Below are 20288 nucleotides of genomic sequence, written 5' to 3'. Positions count from 1 at the left end.
GCCCCGCCTCCACGTACTGGGGGACAAAGAGGCTGAATGAGAGGAGGAACGGAGAGACGACGAAAACAAACAAGCATACACGCACATGTCAATTTATCGAGGTGGCAAAATTATCGACTTTGTTTTTTTTCTTCTCTCTTTTCTTTTAATCGTTCGATTTATCGATTATCGTGACAGGCCTAACAACAACTGTTTTAACGGCTTCCCATCATGCGTTTCGTCCCAGCACAGCCTTTCATTGGACATGATGCAATGGTTCATCAGCTGCCTCAATCCACCCGGCAGCCATGTCCAATGAAATGCTATGCTGGGACGAAACGCACCATTGGAAGCCGTTAAAATAGTTGTTTTTTTAATTTTAAACTTGTATGGATACTTGTATTGTATATTTCTTGGCTGCCTTTTGAGTGTTAAGTTGCTGTATGTTGATTTTAACGTTCTTTGTAAGATGACACGGTGAGTCAGGCAGTTATATTGAGTAATGACCTCCTGCGATCTCCAATGGGTTGACAAGCTCGTCATGAGTTTATTTTCATAGCTAATGATTGGCTCCTGTCAAATAAAGAGCTACCTGGTCCTCACGTAATCGTGCGTGCAACGATACGCCTTTTTAAGACGTGGACATGTGCAGCTTATATATTTACAAATCTGTTTTCCTCTCAAATTAGTGGGTGCGGCTTAAACACTGATGTGTCCTATACACCGGAAATTACGGTATATTTCAGTAAGACAGCAAGAGGGTGTCAGCAACAAGCACAGATGTTTCTGCCTTTATTAGAGACAACTGCCAGTAAAAGTGCAAGTGCATGCTCAGTAGTGTGTCTTCTGTATTACCTCTGGTCTTGGGGATCAAGACTGCTGAAAGTCACGCTGCTGATTGGATAGTGCCTCCTGAAAAATAACCTGTGCAAAACACAGTTTAATAGGTCTGTGTCAGCATACGATTATTGGATCCGAAATGTCGCCTTTTACTCATGATATGGAGCATTGTCTAAGATTTACCTTCTTTTGCTGTCAGTTAGGGTGATGCCCTGAGAAGAAACCTTGAAATGGACCACAGTTGCAGACGGACGTGGAGTCAGAGCCAGTGTACATTTGGTTGCCTTAGAAACCGCCTCGGGTCCCGTTAATGATTCAGTCTCCACGGAGTTCAGGTAGAGAACGCTGCATGCTTTAGAGAGAAGACAACAATTTTGTACTGTTGGATGTGTGGTGTGTGATGAGGCTTTATTATCATATTATCTCTGCTGGTCTAATATGAGAATTGCAACCACCCCATTTCATGTTGGAAGCCCCGTTTCCACCAAACAGCACAGTTACACATTTTTGAATGACTACAACCTCGTGCTGAACACTGGTATTGACTGTGGAAACGCAAGCTCTTCCAAAACTGGACTGTTCTTCTTGGTGGAAACAAAGGTCAGTCATACAAGTTGTGTTACCTGCTCCCTGTTTGAGGAGGTCAGCCGCCGTGCTTGTGTTTGTTACAGTTCTTGTCCCCTGAAGCTCACCAACAAGATCTAAAACATGGCATCCTTGTGTTACATAGCATCACCTCATAAAGAGGTTGTTGATTTCTGCTTGCATAGTTACCTCTTTCTGGGATGCGAAGAGCACAGGGCAGAGAGATTGGTGTGATTGAATGTTGGTACACCAGCGCAGATAAACTCCCTAAAGCAAAAAATAGACAGAGAAAATGAGGGAACAGGGATTCTGTAGAAGAAAAATATTATTTACAGAATGCCAAGTATATCTAACTTTTTTAACTATATGGAGGAAGTTGCCTCTAGTCTAGCACATAACTTACCAAAATAGGACTCATTCTGACAGCCCTTGATCTTGACCCCCCGTGGCCCAGTCTCGATGAGGAAGTGTCTCACTAGCTGTTCCTGGACCTCTGCTGTGAGATGTTCAATAGTGTAAGAGGGGAAGGGAACTGTATGTTTACAAAATACATTAACCATGACTACCGACTGTCAAGGAGTACGCTCAGCACACTTCATTAGACAGTGCATGTAATAATTTTTTTTTTTTTTTACCTTTTAATAGTATCAAACCAATCTGTGCATTTTACAATGCAATGGGGTGTAATACACACAACTATAGTGAAAAGTATACCCTCACATACATCTTCTAATTTTGACCCTCTCATGTTGCTTAATAGGGTAACTAAAATAAAGTAGTGGTAGTTCTGCACTACTGTAAACTCCAACCACAATAACAAATATATTCAGTACAGTGAAAAAAAGTCTGAGGCCACTAATACTTGCTGTTTTAGTAATGCTTTAATGACCATATATACAGGTGCGAGAAAATGTGTTTGCCCCCTTCCTGAGTTCTTATTTTTTTGCATGTTTGTCACACTTAAATGTTTCAGATCATCAAAAAATGTAAACATCAGTTAATGATTCAAGAGATTCAAGAGATTCAAGAGAGTTTTATTGTCATGTGACAACACCACTGAATACAAAATGTAGTTTTTAAATGAAACTTTTTATTATTAAGGGAGAAAAAAAATCCAAACCTATATGGCCCTGTGTGAAAAAGTGATTACCCCCGTTAAAACATAACTTAACTGTGGTTTATGGCCCACCATAAGAAAGACACTGGGCAAAAACAACCTGCATGGCAGAGTTCCAAGACAAAAACCACTGCTGAACAAAAAGAACATTAAGGCTCCTTTCAATTTTGCCAGAAAACATCTTGATGATCCCCAAGACCTTCGGGAAAATACTCTGTGGTCTGACGAGACAAAAGTTTCACTTTTTAGAAGGTGTGTGTCCCATTACATCTGGCGTAACTGTAATGGCGCATTTCAGAAAAAGAACACCATATCAACAGTAAAATATGGCGGTGGTAGTGTGATGGTCTGGGGCTGTTTTGCTGCTTCAGGACCTGGAAGAATTGCTGTGATAAATGGAACCATGAATTCTGCTGTCTACCAAAAAATCCTGAAGCAGAATGTCCGGCCATCTGTTTGTGACCTCAAGCTGAAACCAACTTGGGTTCTGCAGCAGAACAAGGATCCAAAACACACCAGCAAGTCCACCTCTGAATAGCTGAAGAAAAACAAAATGAAGACTTTGGAGTGGCCTAGTCAAAGTCCTGACCTGAATCCTATCGAGATGCTGTGGCATGACCTTAAAAAAAACGCTTCATGCTGGAAAACCCTCCACTGTGGCTGAATTACGGCAATTCTGCAAGGATGAATTGACCAAAATTCCTCCACAGCGCTTTAAGAGACTTATTGCAAGTTATTGCAGACGCTTTATTGCAGTTGTTGCTGCTAAGGGTGGCCCAAAAAGTTATTAGATTTAGGGTGCAATCACTTTTGCACACAGGGCCATGTAGGTTAGATTTTTTTCTACCTTAATAATAAAAACTAGGGATGTCTGATATTGGCTTTTTTTGCCAATAACCGATATGCCGATATTGTTCCAATTCCGATATCAACCGATCGTCGAATGCCTGGATGGGACAGGACTGGACTTATCACCTTATTATGTATTATTATCCTTATGTATTATTATGTATGTACAGTATATTGCACTACAAATTTGACGTGATCTGTTCCATATTTATTTATTTATTCTTATTCTATTTTCTTATTTTTCTTATCTCTCATCCATCCATCCATGTACAGTATATATCTATCTACATATGTATGTCGTGGAATTAACACCGCCAGCTGCCTTTTGACACCCCTGGACAACCTGAAGCGCCATTGTTCCATTGAAGATAAAAGCAGCCCAGATCATGATGGCGCCCCCTTAACTGTGCCGTGTGGAAAAAATCTTAGGTGGGATCTCCTTGTCATGCCAGTAACGTTTGAAGCCATCAGGACTGTCAAGGTTACATTTTTTCTCATCAGAGAGTAAAAGTTTCTTCCACCTTTCAATATCCCATGTTTGGTGCTCTCATGCAAATTTCAAACAGGCAATTCTGTGACGTTGAAGGAGATGAGGCCTTTGAAGACGTTTTTTGCTCTTAAAACCCTTCTCTCGCAGATGCTGTCTCATGGTTATTGGACTGCACTCTGCACCAGTAGAAACCTTCATTTGGGCAGAGGATGGTCCTGTTTCTTGACGGACAGCCAATTGGATCCTCCAGCTCAGGGCCAGTAATATTTTTTTGGGTCAACAGCATTACTTTTTTGTTCCATAACCCTCAGAATCGTTGAAGAAGTTTAAAATGACTGCCTTACTGGGACAGTCCGACCACATTCAAAGAAAGCTTTTTTTGCCTTTACCATTAGGATTTCTTGATAGTGAAGGCTTGACAGAAAATGACATTGAATACACATTTTTACCAAGATTTTGAATTTTTAGGCTGTGGTGTCAAACTTTTGAACAGCCTCTTTTAGTTTAATGGTTGTTTGCAATAAATTGCCTACTCAAAAATGTTTTTGTCTCAGTTCCATTTCCTTCCTTTTTCCTTTTTAAGCTCTACTTAGAACCTCCTTAAGATCCACCCATCCATTTTCTATGCAGTTTGTGTGCTGGAGCCTATCCCAGCTGACTTTGGGCGAGAGGAGCGATACACCCTGGACTGGTTGCCAGCTCCTTAAGATCCAACAGTGCAACATGTAAATTCTTGCAATTTTTCAACTGGTCTTAAAGTTTTGATATATTTTTTTTTATTTAATACAAATGCTGTATCAGAGCTTGGTTCAAAATATAAATTAATTGTGGTGAAAATGTACAGTGCATTTATTTAGCTATCAGACTATACTGTACCCTACTAATTATTTTTTGCTTTGGGACTTAAATAAAAACAGACTGCCATACTCTTAGTCAACATGTTAAAACAATGTTTGATGGATACCTTTGCTACCTGTGGTGTTGGCGTTAAGAGGAGGAGTGGCCACCTTGAGGGCCAGACCATATGCACCTTGGAAGGAGTTACTGTCCCTGATGAGGAAAGTTCCTGGTTCCTTGTCCTTCAACACTGCAATGGCTGTGGGCAGAGAAGACATGCATGAGAGAGCGGATGTAATATAAACTGTCGTTTGATTAAAACTCACCTTGGTCTCTAGAGATGCTTGGTTTGTACCAGTACTTGGAGCTATCTTGGACAAACTTAGCATTGACCCTGATGTCCATATCCTCTCTACTACTAAACTGTGTAGACCCCTTTCTCAGCTCGCCCATAGAGGGAGACAAAGTCACACTGTGCGTGGGTGAAGAGATTGGCGAGCCTTGGAGAAGAGAAGTGTGCCCGTTAAGCGGTCCTGGTGTTGGAGAAATTCGTTTCTTCTCTGGGAGCGGTGGCTGAATGGCTGGGATTGTAACTGCAGTGTAGCCAGTGTATGGGACATGGGGGACACTTAGCATAGGATAGTAATAGGATGCTATGGGGAATGTTGGTGTGTGATAGCCATCGGGGGTAGGTGATGGTGGCTTGGTGTCAGTTGAGCTGTCTCTTTCAGGTGTTAGTCTATTTCCTGGCGGATCTGTAGCTGATGGGGAGTGCTTTGGTGAGGAATTATGGTTCAGGGACTCAATGGGAGAATTTTGAGAAGTGTTGGAAGGGCTCGGATTGATACTAGCTGAAAGGTTAACTGATACACCTTTGCTGTTCGCCGATGGGCCTTCACCGGGAGGATCTGAGCCATTGAGTTGGTCTTCGACAGGGGTGATGATAATAGTGGTACTCTGAGATTGATTAGTAGCCTCTTCATTTCCTTTGACCTTTGCTTCATCAAGCTTTCCATTAGATGGTGAACTCTGAGAGAGCTCACTTGAAGGTTGGGTGATGTTGGAGCTTTGGATTTCTGTCTTTGCCTCTTCACTTTGAGTGATAACAGCATTTACACTGCAAGCGTGGAAAACAAAAACATCGGTTTAAACTAGAAATGGTCTTCGATGACCACAGTGTACACCCCTGACATCTTCTAATCGTTTAAGATAGTGTATGGAAATGTATTTTTACAATAAAGTGAAAATATTAAGAGAAAAAAGTTGTAACCTAACAAAAAAAGTGGTAAGTAATACATGAGGAAAATTACATAATTTAATTAAGTAGCTTAAAGTTGAAATATTAAAGAAAAAAGAAATGTTTAAATGTCATAATATTATAAGAAATACACAAAACAACAAATAAAGTTGTATTTTTTGGAAAACTAGGTTGCACAAAAAGTTGGAATACTACGAGAATAAAGTCAAAATATTATGGGAATAAACTTATACGTAATGGAAGAAGAAAGTTTAAATAGTTGGAAAAAAAACAGCAGGAATGGAAAATACAGCTGTAATTTTTACGAGAATATAGTAAAACATTTTAAGAGAAAAAAAGTCGTATTCTAAGGAGAAAAAGGTCAAAATTTTACAAGAAGAAAGTCATCATAGCATGAGAAAAAAGAATGTCATTTTAGTAGCATAGATTTGAAATATTAAAGAACAAATACATTACTGTTTTTAAAACAGTAATGTAATATTATGAGAAACAAACAAAACAAAATTAGGTTGGCCAAAAGTTATAATATTAAGGGACTAAATCAAAATATTATGAGAATAAAGTTTATGAACTTCTTAGCATATTAGTTCACAAAATAAAGCATCCTTTCATTTTTCAGCATGTGGCCCTCAAGCTTGGACAGCCCTGCTGTAGTGCAATGTTTCCTGGTCCTGTGTCCTAATCTTGTAAAAAATATTTTGCTATAACACCTTCAAACACATATTATACTATAAATCAATGATCAAGAACACAACAGACATTACTTTGTTACAAGTATGACTCAAAAAACAATTTCCCAAGAAAATGTGTGCCTTTGAACAGCAACAAAAGGGCATCTGACTTGGAAAATTCCCTTGCCATTGAAATAAATTCTTGTTTTGAAAGTGTGTAAAAGAAAAATGAAGAGAGGAGCTGCTCCACCTAGTGTAAAAGTTGGTGAATTACAGGTTTCTCCACCCCCTTTGACAAAATCTTTTATTTTTGTCCCATGTTGAGATCTCAAACACACAAAATCTGATACTCCAAATAAAACTGTGACTTGTGGACAGACCACCATAAAGCCACTGTCCAGACTGGAATGATTTCAATATTAGAACATGTTAGTAGAACAAATATGTACCCACCTGTCTTCTGTGTGTGTGGGGCTGCCGCCACTTATAACTGTATAGTCATGATCAGAGTCCAGAGTCTGGGTGCTCGACCGGTCAGGTTTACCCTTTGAACCCTGACATATGTCAATCGCTGCACTGGGTTTGGCCGTTCCTGCTATGTAAAGTGGGATGCAACTGATTAAATCCAGGTAGAACAATTAAATATATCATACATTTGAGCTTTGCTATGATGCCCCCATCCTCTTTTACCTTTGACATCAGGATGCTGCTGTTCTCTAGATAGTGGGGGGGTCTCTTGAAGTCTTCCTCTCCCAGGCGACGGGCTACTAGCAGGTAGAGGAGATGCTGACCCAGAGAGGTAACCAGAAGCATAACCTCGACTCTCATGGCTCTCAACAGGAGATGACTGATAAGGAGAACAAGGGCAAGAGTGGCGTGGAAGCAGAGGCGTATGGTATCCACTGCTGGCGCCATCCCGCATGTCCATCAGAGACTGGGGGCTGGGAAAGCTCCGGTGAGGTCCAAGGACAAAACGCAGCTGCTCTGGGTTCGTACCCTGATCTAACATGGCGGAGTGGCAGATGTGAAATGGCGGGATGGCTGATTTACACTGCCAAAAGTCAGCCTCCCTTGGCATCTCCCATGGATTTTTACTTTCCCACAGTGCCTCTCGAGTTCGTTGTAATTCCACTGCTTGTTCCGGATGCATTGGATGGAACGCCCTGACCGAGGATGACTGGTGCTCTCGCCTGCTGGAGCATTCCCGGCAGGGACAACCAGGGGATGGAGTTGGAGAACCGAAGAACATCTCTCTGTATGGGCTTGAGGGTAGTGATTGGTGGGAGACATGAGAGGTTGGGGCATGGCTGGAATAATGGAAGACTTGGCATTCTTCATCAGTGTAGTGTCTGTTCGAGGCTGGCAGGGTGTGACTATGTGGATGTGCATGTTCAGGAGGGGAATAAGGAAAGCACGGTCTGTGGGGCCAAGACAGAGATGGGGGTGTCCGTTCCCATGGTAACTCTGGCAAAGGATGGACACTATGGCGTTGGCAGAGGTCCATATGAGTCAAATGTGGCGAGGGGGATATGGATTTGGATGGTACGGCCGGAAGAGTTTGACTCTTTGGATGTTTTTTCATGTTGTTGCAACATCCAGAACAGTGACCATTAGAGAGGGAAGGCTCCCGCTCCCATTGCTGTCCCATGCCTCCTCCACACTTTGCACCTGCTCGACCACAACACGAGTGTTCTCGCCTTAATCCTCCCAGACTTGATGGGTCTCCGTCTTCTAAAATCTCTGTCTCGCCATCCTTTTCTTTCCCTCGTAATTTCTGTCTGGTTTCATTTTCCCCGCCTCTCGCAATCGGACATTCGGTATTCTCTCTTTCAGGGTGAGCTGTGGAGGTGGAGTGGTTCTCTTTATGATCACAGGGGGCACAGCTGGAAGTTCTGGTGAGAGGTTGCGACTTCACTGTCGGGCTGCTGGTGAGGCAACCGTCGGATGAGGACGTCTGATCTGGGCCACGTCGCTTCCTCACCTGAGCGTACAGGCTGCCATCCAGAGGGCCCCTCGTATGAGAAATGTCTGGCGGAAACAAGATTGTATAACTCACCTTGTTACGGTAAAACACTTTACACTGGTAAGTAAAAGTGCATGGCTGCAGCCAACTACAATGTATTGCACGTGACATCTGAGAGACACAAGCAAGCCCAGCGAGATGTATTGCCACGGGATACAGTTATCTTACTTTCTATGCTGTCTTCATGGTGGAGGTTGAAGTTTTCATAAGAATCCCATCTGACCACTGGATCTGAGGTGTTGTAGTTCACTTTGACGGAGGCGTCAGTCTTCTGGTGTTCTTGAAAGCAGACATTATGAAATTAGAATAACGAGTAAACGATAAAGCACATAAAAAAAAAACGTGAGACTTCCATCACTAAAGATATTCACCCTTTATTTTTTCCGGTCCACTAGAGAAGATAAATTCCACTGCAGCATCACGAGGAAACCTGTCATCTATAAAAAGATACGCTTATGTAAAACACAATCTTTTGAAATATCACTGTGACGACAGAAAAGCAAAGTCATTAATATAAAAGACTCCAAATGTCTTGAGTAAACAGCATCAAGCATCAAAGGTATTGTTCATCTCATAATAGTCTTACTTTCATCCAGGAATGTGGTTATATAATACATACATTGTCAACAAGTAACATGGGGTAGCGAGCACTTAAAGCGACTTTCTAATGTCATGAGGCTGCTATAAATACTACCATGCGTATACAACAGGACATTTACATTATATTTGTAATATATTTTAGTATAGTCAATGATGATATAATAACACTGAGGCAATAAGCTGTTCTGGTCATATTCTCTTTCTTTTCTTTCCCAAAGACTGGACATGGATGCAGTTTAGCCACCATGGACTACTACATTATTGGGCTACTGTTCTTATACCTGAGCACGCTACGTCTAGTTCTTTCTTGCCAAACCAGAGCTGGGCTCCATGAATGGTGCAAGTATGGAACTGGATCCTGAATACCACCTCTCTCTCCGCTGCTTGGCTTCGTCGATGATAGCACTTAACCTACAAGGTGAGGATGAGAAGCACGTGAAAAAAATAATATTCTTGATGAACGAACGCATTGATGGAAATGGAACATGTTGGATTGAGTGACGTCAGACGTCGCTGCTGTTAGGCGAGAAAGTCAAGCTCACAGACCTTGAACTGTTTGACCCGCACAAAGGGCAACACAGTAGAGAACAATAATGGATTCATTTGAAGTGGAAATAATTCAAGCTATGTTGCTTTGAATGCCTGGGTTACACACAAGTACAGTATGTCACTGATGTACATTTTCTCACCATAATGTCTCCCTTTAACAATAATGCTGGTTCCATTGTCACGCACAGCTTCCTTGACCGAGAGGACTGAGGGTTGCTAGAAACACACACAAGTACCAATGAGAGTTCGACAAAACACACATAAAACCAGTCAAACATCTCTATTGAGTAAATTAGAGGTAAACAATGTGAACTTTAACGTAAGCACGGCAGCGGCCCTCTATGTAAACATAAGTGAAGGCTGCATCTGTCTGCAATAAAAAGGGGGTGTCCAACCTTTTTCCCCTGAGGGCCACATACTAAAAAAACTAAATGCAAGGGACACTTGGATATTTTGTAAGATATGCTAAAAAGTGATATATATTACAAGAATAAACTTCATCCCAGCTTTATTTTATCGGTGAAAAAGCGTATTATTCTTCATTAACTTCAGTGCATTTTTTAAAAATGATTTTCCAAATATTTCAACTTTCTTCTCAAATAATCTTCGTAAATGATGTTCTTGTAATATTATGACTTTATTCCCCATAATATCCTCCACCTCATTTTCCGAAAACGACAACTTTACTTAGTTTTGTTTGTTTCTCATAATATGACAGCATTTTCCTTTAATATTTCAACTCAATGCTACTAAAATGACATTATTTTACCTCATAAGATTACAAGTTTATTCTCGTAAAAAAATGCAGCCTTTTTTCTTATTAGAATACGACTTTTTTCTCTTAATATTTTTACTTCTTTTTGTAAAATTACTGATTTTTCGTTTTTTCTGTTTAAAAAAAATAAAAAAACCTTTCTTATTAAATGTTCTTTTTGGAATGTTCTACGGGCCAATGAAAAAACAGCCGCAACACCCCTGTTGCACTCCCTTCGGTTGACGGAAAATATGGTGGGACAACTGGATGGCTACTCGTGACTACTTACTACACACAGGAGGTGTAGATCAGCTGTAATGACTGGTAGATCTTCACAAACGGAAAGTAACCTGTAGAGACAAAACATGACAGAGCTACAAGCTATTATCATACATGCATACATTTCTTTACATAAAACTGACCTCCTCCAGTCTGAAAATTTGGCAGCGATGGAATAAGGATCTGGTGGAGGAATAGAGGACTGCTATTCATTTTGATGGAACCAGACAGGAGACCACCAAAGTAGTAGATGTACCTGAGGACGGGAGGTGAGGAAAAGTTAAAATGAGTTATATGGGATACAGACCCTTCTTTAGGCACACTTCACCTGTACAAGCTAACGCACAACACAAGAACTGTATCAAAACTAGTGATTACAGTAATAAAATATTTAATGTATTCCACACTTCCCACTGGGTAGAGCTGCTGCACTCTTAATTGTGAGAAGATGCCCGGTGGTATACATCGTGGTCCTCTAAGACAGTGGTCCCCATCCTTTTTTGACCCACGGACCGGCTTGTGTTCCCACAAATCTTTGGGGGTTCGTACATTATACTGTAGCGATCTAATTTATCTTATTTATTATGTATTGTGTAAAACTAAGACATGAATAACATCAAATTAAAAGCACAAAATGAATGCCGACCCACCATCCACCAGTTCAAGTTCCAGCCAAGTTTTTCCAGAGAGATTATTACATCGCTGTTTGATGTGTGTCGTAAGAGGCAGTGCGCTAGCATGAATTAAACTTGAGACAAATGTGCACATTAGCACTCAATAAGTCATCAAAACTTACCTTTATGCATTCCCACATAGTATCAGCATTTGACACCAAATATGAGGTGAAAGAAAAATGGTAAAAATACAGTGGTAGTCTATCTGTGCGGCAGGAGATAAAGTTAGCACTCGCACAATGGACATGCGTCAAGTGAGACGGATGTAACAGAGAAAATCCGGCCACTTTCAAAATAAAACATCCAAAAAAAAATGAAATAATGGAAATGATTTTTTCTTTCTGTGCGGCCCGGTACCAAATGACCCACGGCCCGGTACCGGGCCGCGGCCCGGGGGTTGGGGATCACTGCTCTAAGAACAAGCATATCTATCTCAATTTTTTCCATCATTTTTGATGCATCTTGTATTGGATGTAATGTTGTGGCATGTGAGTGCAAAACAACAGAAATCCCTTGGAGTCACTGCAAGGCAAGTAATGTAAACCAAGGTGTAGGTGAGTGATGTAAAATGTGTGTGTGTGTTTTTCAGACCTGTTCTGAGAAGGCTGAAGGGAAAACGAAACTTTGTCCTCACAGAACTTCCTCATTGCTAATGTGGTGAGTGCCTGGTCCACTCTGTAGACACACAGTCACAACTCATTAATACATTTATAGTGTTGTGTAAGCAAAATATTTAAGTAAGTGTACAGTAATATTTGGGATTCACTGCGGTGAAGACTTTGTCACAGAAAATGAATTACTGACCGTCAAGTATGACTGCAAGTTGTGTAATGTGTAATTGATTTTGACTAGACTACCATTACCGCACATTTTGAATTATAACGACCAAATTTACCCTGCTGATATCTTGCTATAGTGCATGTAGGCTGCCACTATGACCCCTGTCTTTCCTTTGTTCCCCTGTCAGAGCAGAGAACAATATGACTATTAGATTGTCTTACATTATTCACTGTGGCTAGCTGTATGTTCAGGTTGCACTGACCTTACAGTGGAGAACCACCACGTTATTAGGATCAGCGCTCATCCAGGTCTCCATTGCTTTACATACAGTGCAAATCCCATCCAAAGGTGGAGCGTGAAGATCAGGCCAGCCAAAGTCCTGCACCTGCAGGGCAAGAGGAGCTAAAAATTAAATTACATAACGTATTTAATGACTGGATACTTGTGCTAATGTAAATGCTCTCAAATAGTAACCTTTGGGTTGAGTCTTGTGATGTCATGTCTCTTTTCTGATAAATTCAAAAGCTAGAAGAGAAACATAAGAAAAAAGTGATTGAAGCATTAAGCAATCTGCAGCAATGCATACAAAAACAGTAATAAATACATTATCCAGTACGCCGTGTTAATACACATCTTGTACAAGCGGTCATAATGTTTTGGACGCTAAGTTACCAGGAGAGAGGTTTGGTTCATGTATCAATTAAGCTTTTAAACTTGTTTTTGTGTGACACACCAGGAACTTGTCTTGGTGCTTGGATTTAAGCATGGACACCATTTCCTGTAGATCCCTGCGGTACCGCTGCTCCTCAAGCTCGGGCATGAAGAACACTGAGATGATCCTCTCGGTGATGTAGGTGAGGTCAAAGTCGTAGTGGCGCTCCATCACATGCTCCATCCCTTGCTCCTCGCTTTGACTTCTAGACATGAAAATAATATGAATTTAAACGTTGCTTGTTTACTTTGAAATAGAAATGCTTTCCGTGTGTCATTAAGCGTACCTCGGCATGGAGCCTCTTTTTCTCAGTGAAGCAGATTTAATAGAATTGTGCTGAAAAACCGTAAAGAAACGTGTCTTGCTGATTTCACTGTAAAATCACTGAAAGCACGGTGACACATACCTGGTTTGGAGTCGAGGCACAGGTGGGAGACACCTGGAAGAAAATGCATACGGTTACTTCATGCTGAAAGCACATTAGCATATGAAAATAAACACACTGGGAACACATGTGAGGTAATAAGGGCACACATGCCATGTCATGTGTAGTGTTAATGATCTTGATCCTGCTCGAGTGGCACAGATAAGGGAATGGTCACAGGCAGGGATGAGAGGGTGGGAGAGTGGACGGAAAGATTCATTCCAAATCTCCTTCTGTCATGTGCCGCAGCTGCTCGAACGGTCCTGATCACACGCCAGACAAGCTCTTGCATGCGTATTAAGGAAGAAAAATCCGTGAGTAATTGAGAAGCCCATAAAAATATCTACTTTTCAGACACAATTTGCTCCCCCTCCGAGCCCTCCTGCGAGCGTGACGTCGGCTTTCGCCTCCGATTTCGGATCTACATTTGCCAAAAGAGCGACTGTTGTTATTATTTGATCAGATTCGGCTCCAGAAGCCTCCCATTCTCTCTTTGATATGCCTCAAACTCTCATCACACACATTTCCAGTGATAAAATGTATCATGAGTAACTAACTCAGGGGTCACCAACGTTTTTCCTTGTGAGAGCTACTTTTACAAAATGAAAATGGCCAAGAGCTACTCATTTTTGTAGCAATTATTTTCAGAGCTTATTTTAAACCCAAACAAAGCGAATACGCTTGTTTTACCAGAACATTAATAAAATGCTGGTGTCCACAACTCACATTTTGTATTTCAGAATGCGTTTCTTTCTACTGTTCTTTCATTATTAACTGAAAACCTGAATGAAAAGCAGGTTTGCGGGCACCTCATGTGGTCGTGGGGGGCTACCTGGTGCCCGCGGGCACCACGTTGGTGACCCCTGAACTAACTAATGCCAGCTAATATAACTAACTTATAAGATGACGGACGAACAGATGGAATGAGAGTCACGATGTAGAAGTTACATACAAGTTTCACTTTTGCGTCTCACAGCAACTACGGTGTGTTCAATGACTGCCGAACAACGTGTGAAATCTCAATGCATGACAAAAAAACATTATCAGTAAAGCATAAAGACAAACATGTACAAATGGTGTTTTTTTCATGTATGCTGTACATTTGACCTGTGTTATCACGTTTTTTTATAAATTATTACCGACTTGGGGTGAGTGAGATGGGTTTTCTGCAGAAAACAGAGAGAGGCAGGAGGGGACTTTCAGTATTAGGGCCTGCCAACATGTACGCATTTTTCATGTAAAGTTTCATCAAGGTTGGCAGGTCTGTTAGTGTCTTCATTCATGCTTGAACGATACCAGATCTGGCAACTCATACAGGTTTATACAGATAACTCAATATTATCAGGTTCTTAATAGTATTTCAAGTTGGAGGGGGGCGAGAAGTAATTTCTGTTCCCCCGGGGGGCATGACAGAAAAAATTGCAAACCACCGGCGTTATACATTATAGGTATGGAAACTATATCAACCCCGTTAAACACCTTTGGGATGAGATTGCCAGACAACATCAGGATGAATGGACATCAATTCCCCACAGACACACTCCAACAGTCTTCCCATAATAGCGTAAGCTGTTATAGCAAAGAGGGCCAACACCAATGGACAGACTTACACATCCATCTTTGCGCCGATTTCTCACGATAATTACTGTACCAAGAAACAGCACACCAAGCTCTCCGACGGCTCCCGCGATAAGCTACAGGAAGTCAAGAAACATCCAGGCCACTGTATCAACTTCCAACCGTCTTGACAAGCGACACCTTGTCAACGTTTGACCTCGGAGCCCTTGCATTGGAGTGATTGGCATCTGAGCTGGAGCCTCTGATGGTCGGCCAGTTGATGACAGGTGTCAAGCAGCAAGTTAACAAGTCGGATGCCTGACGATCACAGCTATTTACAAATGAGTGTTCCCTCCGACGAGTAATGTTTGTGCATGTGACACTTGTACGTTTTTGTCAAACGTGCATGCAGACTAAGGCTTTTTAATCAGCTTTGTTGTTGTTTCATGACCTTTTTCCACAGCTGTCGCTTTGACAAAACATATTACTAAATAGTAGGGAAGGTGCGGTTCTTCTACTGAAAGAAGACATCATTCTTTCTTTTAAGTGTGCACAGAGATGTGCGGAGATGAGAAACACGATATAAAACCCACAGTAGGAAATGAGAGGACATGAAAATGCTGCCGTTGGGGAAGTCATGTTCTCTCTAATAGGTTTAATAATGGTTGTTAAGTGGTTGAAGTGCTTGGTTTCAGGAAGGAACAGTAGGAGACAGTCACACACGTGTGTATGACCACGCATAAAACGACACGCGCGCAAAAACGAAGACCAGGGTTTAACCCAGAGGCAGAAGGCCTTGACATACAAGATAAAGACAATACACACAGGAACATACAGAGAGCATGCACGTGTTTGGTCGCGCAACCAGCTGCAGGCTCTTCATTAATGCATGCAGACTGTATGCTGCAGCCATGGGGGGCCTGAGCCATCTGGTTCAGTTTGTCTTGATCATCAGTGTGCTTTACTGAGGCGCCAATGACAGTGTTTCATCACAGCCTAAGGGACCGACTAGGTGCCCACCAGCTGATCTGGATTTGGTTTAGTGGCACCTCTTGCCTCATTAATCAACATGTTTCGTTTTTTCAGCAAAGTATGTTTGTCTCGGTCTTCCTATCTACATGATATGAACAAAAACAGGGAGACAGACTCTTAATAAGCAATCGAGGGACAACTTCCACCCAACAGGCTTGATTCTGAATTTGACCAATATGTTTTTGGGGATAGCTGGCAACACAAGTGATTACACCCCACGGTGAACATGTCCACATTGATGTTTCCAGCACTCATGCAGCCCCACACCATGATGTTAGCACCACTATAACTACACTTGACTTCTTATTCCTCACTTGCGTTGCCAGCCAATTAGAAAATAATGGCTATGTGCGGAGTCGTTTTCAGTGGATAGTAAATCTATAGTCCTATATAAGGTGTACACTGACTACTCCAAGTGCATCCACGTTTCATTTCTACAGTGTTGTCCCCTAAGAAAATGTGGTTGATGAACTCACTGAAATGAATTATTCTCTGACTACTAGAAACACTTGGAAAAGGACAGATTAATTAACAACTAGAAAAGCACTCGGAGAGCGCATACCTCCACCAAGCGCAATAGTTCCCCCCATATTGTGACTTACACCATAAATATTAGTCCTAAATGTATTTTATCTACAAATTTAGACTGCTAATGTTAGCATGCTAGCAGTGGTAACAGGTAGAATAACAGTAGTAAGTGTTTATATAAGTGTCAAGCTATGGAAATGGCTAAAAATACCACTATGCTAATGTTAACATGCAGCAATGCTAAAGTGCTAATGGTAACATGCTAACATGTAGCATAATAGTGTTTATATACTGTATGTGTCTAGCTATAAAAATGGCTAAACATGCTACTATGCTGTTAGCATGCTAGCAATGCTAACGTGCTAATGTTAGCATGCTAACACCTAGCATGATAGTGCTCAGTCTTTATATATATTCCTACCTATGAAAATGGTTAAAACTGCTCCTATGCTAATGTTAACATGATGGAAATGCTAACATGCTAACACCTAGAATGATAGTGCTAAGTGTTTATATATGTGTCTACCCATTAAAATAGCTAAATATGGTAGTATTAGGCTAAATGTCCCAAAAAAGTAGAGAATTTAGACTTTGCAATGGTTTGAATCGGTTGAGAAATGCGGAAGTATTTAGAACTCTTTAGATCAAAGGCATTTTGCATTCCGAAAAGTGGGAATTCCTGGTATATGGAAAATGGCATGAATGTCCTTAATTAGTTGAATGCTTTGATGTCAGGACGGTCTGAATGTGGAAGTCGCTAGAACTCTTTAGATCAAAGGCATTTTGCATTCCGGGAGAAAAAATGTGGGAATTTTTGTGCTGTGGTTAAAAGCATGAATGATGTCCTGACTTTGTTGAATGAGTTGATGTTGGAATGAGGTGAATCGGTTGAGAAATGTGGAAGTCGTAATGCTAGGTAACAGCCGTTTTATGGAAAAGTGTGAATTTTGGGAAAATTTGTAATTTTTTGTTTTAGTATAACTATAGGTAGACTGAATGTCCTGAACGTGTTCAACAGTTTGATGTTGGAATGGCTTGAATCGGTTGAAAAATGTTAGGTTAATTGCCGATGAATGTGAGTGTGAATGGTTGTTTGTCTGTATGTGCCCTGCGATTGGCTGGCGACCAGTCCAGGGTGTACCCCGCCTGTCGTCCGAAGTCAGCTGGGATAGGCTCCAGCATGCCCCCGCGACCCTAATGAGGAGAAGCGGCATAGAAAATGGATGGATGGATGGATGGTTGAAAAATTCGGCAGTAGTTGCAGTTAATAATAATTAGTGTAGGGACAAGGGTGAATTTGGAGAAAATTTTGAATTTTGGATTTTGGATCAACTCCAAAATTTAGCCAGTTCTTCCATATCCCTTTTCCCCACAGTTCCTGAAAATGTCATCGAAATCCATTCAGAACTTTTCAAGTTATTTTGAACAACAGATAAACGTCGGCAAAAACCTAAACTCCGCGCTGCCCTTGCATTTTGCGCTGCCCTTGCTCTTCTGTCGCCCTGTTTTAACTTTTACCACTGCTATTCCAGAGAAAATGAAGGCCAACACAGGGACCCGCTAGAGCTGCTAAATGGCATGCCATCCAGGAAGAGCGAAAGCTGACATCAGACAGAGGGAGAAGTGAGTAACTCTTCCTTATTTGCAACCGGAGTGGCAAAAAATAGCAAGCGCTTATATTCCATATTCTTCATCGCACAATAAAACCACAAAAAGTCAACAGAAAAAAATGCACATTCATCCATACGACAACGGAGCAGTGGGAAGCAATGAATCGCTCTAGCATACTTCTTTTCCCCTCGATTCTCTACTTCCTAACCCCTGCAGTTTGTCACTCCCCTCCTCTCTCTTGCACTCCACCTCCACATAAAGCAGCGCCTCAGGACAGGATCGCCACCACAATCTGGGCTTCCCATATAAACAACACCAGACAGTGAAGGACACCATGAAGAGCGTCACACAGAGCAGGAGTAAGTCCACACAGTGACTGGCCTGCAGACTCAGGCAGGGGTCAGGTATCAATGTAAGAGAAGAAAACACGGAAAATGCAAGAAAAAAAAAAAAAAGGGAAGGGAAAGCAAAGGGAGACGCAGACAGAAAGCGAGTGATCTGGATGGAGAGACATGTCAACAGCTGAACATGCCTCCAGAGCACAAAGATGTCACACAGCTATTTTGATCAGGCTCCTTAATATAGACCACAGGTCTCTGTGAAACACTTAAAGGTTCATTTCAGATTCTTAATCGCTACATTCGCTCTCGTTGCAACATCACCAGCAATGGCAACAGTGGTTGTCTCGTATGTATGCTTCAGGCCTCCAATGACAGGATTATCATAAATACCACGATAATTCAGCCATTGTTTATATATACATAGTATGTTTAGTGAAAGTCATTCATGTTTCGATCAGCTGCTTGGACATTTTACGTTGAAATCTGTGTAATTCATCATTTAATGACATTATTCATCAGCTGAAGTGCACGAAGGAGGTATGGTCGGTCCAAAGCGGAAGTTTGTGTTTTGACAGCGAATGGAGACATTTATGAAGGAGGGGTCATAAAACATGTCGTCTGACACACTTTTAACAGGACATGCAGGAAAACCTGGAGACTCGAATTATGTTGAAAAGGTCAAATCATCATGAAGTGGAGATACAGGCAAAAAATACTTGGATGTAATTTATCTAGATATACTGTATTACTACTACATAATAGGAACTAAGTGTATTAATTAAAATAATACATTTTTATCATGATAAGCCAACTGTATTTCAAATTGTTTTGCTATGTATAGATTTTAAGGGATGCATAACCCCCCCGGCCAACATTTTAATCCAGATCAGATCCAGATCCAGATCCAGATCAAATGTAACGTAAAATGCTTAAAGGTCCCATAATATAGTACCCATGGAACCTTGGAAACGTATGAAAACCAAGGCAATTTTCCCATGGGAAATAATGTAAATCCAATTAATCCGTTCCAGACACACAAAAAGATGAAAAAATAATACATTTTATACAGAATATTTATAGTTTTAAAATGCAGAACAATGAGAATGGTGGAACTTTGTTGATGCGGACTTTCCTGTATTTTACGGCAAGATCAGTTCAATAGTGTTTCTCACCTATATCAAATTACTGGCATCCGCAACATTCTTTGGCCCCGTGGTGGGTTCTTTAACAGCCGCAATCAATAAAAAAAACAGTGACACATAGCGTGCTTTGTTTGGGCACTCGATTTCACGGAACGATACAGTACCGGGCAAATCGACTGGTTTGTTACGCGCAACCTTGTATGAAAACCAAGACTGTACGAAAACCGAGGCAAAATTTTGGCAAAAATTTCAGACGAAAACCGAATCAGACTAAAACGAGGGTGTACGAAAACTGAGGTTTGACACATTCTTAGAGGTCCCACAATATTGTATTGGAAATATGTTGGCGAAAATCTAGTATTGATGCTGGAATTAAGATTTGCTTTAGACTTCAGTTTAGTAAACCCTATTTTGCGTGCACTGTGTATGTATATATCACATACAGCAACATAACATTAACGAGTAGGAATGGAGGTCACAAACTATTTAGCAACACTAGCATAGCTACAGTATGTGAGCTACAGTGCTAACAATGAAGTTACATTAGAACAGCAACATCATGCTGGGTTCGCTTCTTTGCTGAAGAAAAACGAATTGTTAATATTTGCATCTCCCAAGTCTATAGCTGACTGACGGGGGTAGTTGGCAGAGGTCTT

The 20288-nt window shown here is 41.2% G+C and overlaps 1 protein-coding gene across 8 annotated transcripts in view; it reads right to left on the bottom strand.

Annotated features, from left to right (window-relative positions):
• The window catches only part of LOC129186368 (tensin-2-like), a 43304-nt gene that overhangs the window by 2257 nt on the left and 20759 nt on the right, over positions 1 to 20288 (bottom strand). For 4 of the 8 annotated variants that reach the window (XM_054784579.1, XM_054784574.1, XM_054784580.1 and 1 more), the window contains 22 exons: positions 13404 to 13436; positions 13284 to 13333; positions 13019 to 13202; positions 12760 to 12810; positions 12548 to 12670; positions 12401 to 12465; positions 12097 to 12180; positions 10975 to 11087; positions 10842 to 10902; positions 9939 to 10014; positions 9531 to 9660; positions 9021 to 9086; positions 8818 to 8928; positions 7317 to 8654; positions 7080 to 7221; positions 5024 to 5814; positions 4825 to 4956; positions 1808 to 1900; positions 1594 to 1671; positions 1443 to 1535; positions 1003 to 1171; positions 835 to 903 (listed from right to left, as the gene is read on the bottom strand). In XM_054784579.1, the coding sequence (XP_054640554.1) occupies positions 835 to 903; positions 1003 to 1171; positions 1443 to 1535; positions 1594 to 1671; positions 1808 to 1900; positions 4825 to 4956; positions 5024 to 5814; positions 7080 to 7221; positions 7317 to 8654; positions 8818 to 8928; positions 9021 to 9086; positions 9531 to 9660; positions 9939 to 10014; positions 10842 to 10902; positions 10975 to 11087; positions 12097 to 12180; positions 12401 to 12465; positions 12548 to 12670; positions 12760 to 12810; positions 13019 to 13202; positions 13284 to 13333; positions 13404 to 13436 (4052 nt within the window). Of the gene's footprint in view, positions 1 to 834; positions 904 to 1002; positions 1172 to 1442; positions 1536 to 1593; positions 1672 to 1807; positions 1901 to 4824; positions 4957 to 5023; positions 5815 to 7079; positions 7222 to 7316; positions 8655 to 8817; positions 8929 to 9020; positions 9087 to 9530; positions 9661 to 9938; positions 10015 to 10841; positions 10903 to 10974; positions 11088 to 11627; positions 11785 to 12096; positions 12181 to 12400; positions 12466 to 12547; positions 12671 to 12759; positions 12811 to 13018; positions 13203 to 13283; positions 13334 to 13403; positions 13437 to 20288 lie in introns of those variants that run through there. The other 4 variants (XM_054784577.1, XM_054784575.1, XM_054784578.1 and 1 more) reach the window with 4 other exon arrangements.

Source organism: Dunckerocampus dactyliophorus, chromosome 8, assembly GCF_027744805.1.
Source record: "Dunckerocampus dactyliophorus isolate RoL2022-P2 chromosome 8, RoL_Ddac_1.1, whole genome shotgun sequence".
In the NCBI taxonomy this organism is placed as follows: domain Eukaryota; kingdom Metazoa; phylum Chordata; class Actinopteri; order Syngnathiformes; family Syngnathidae; genus Dunckerocampus; species Dunckerocampus dactyliophorus.
This window is presented reverse-complemented; position numbering and strand designations above follow the sequence as displayed.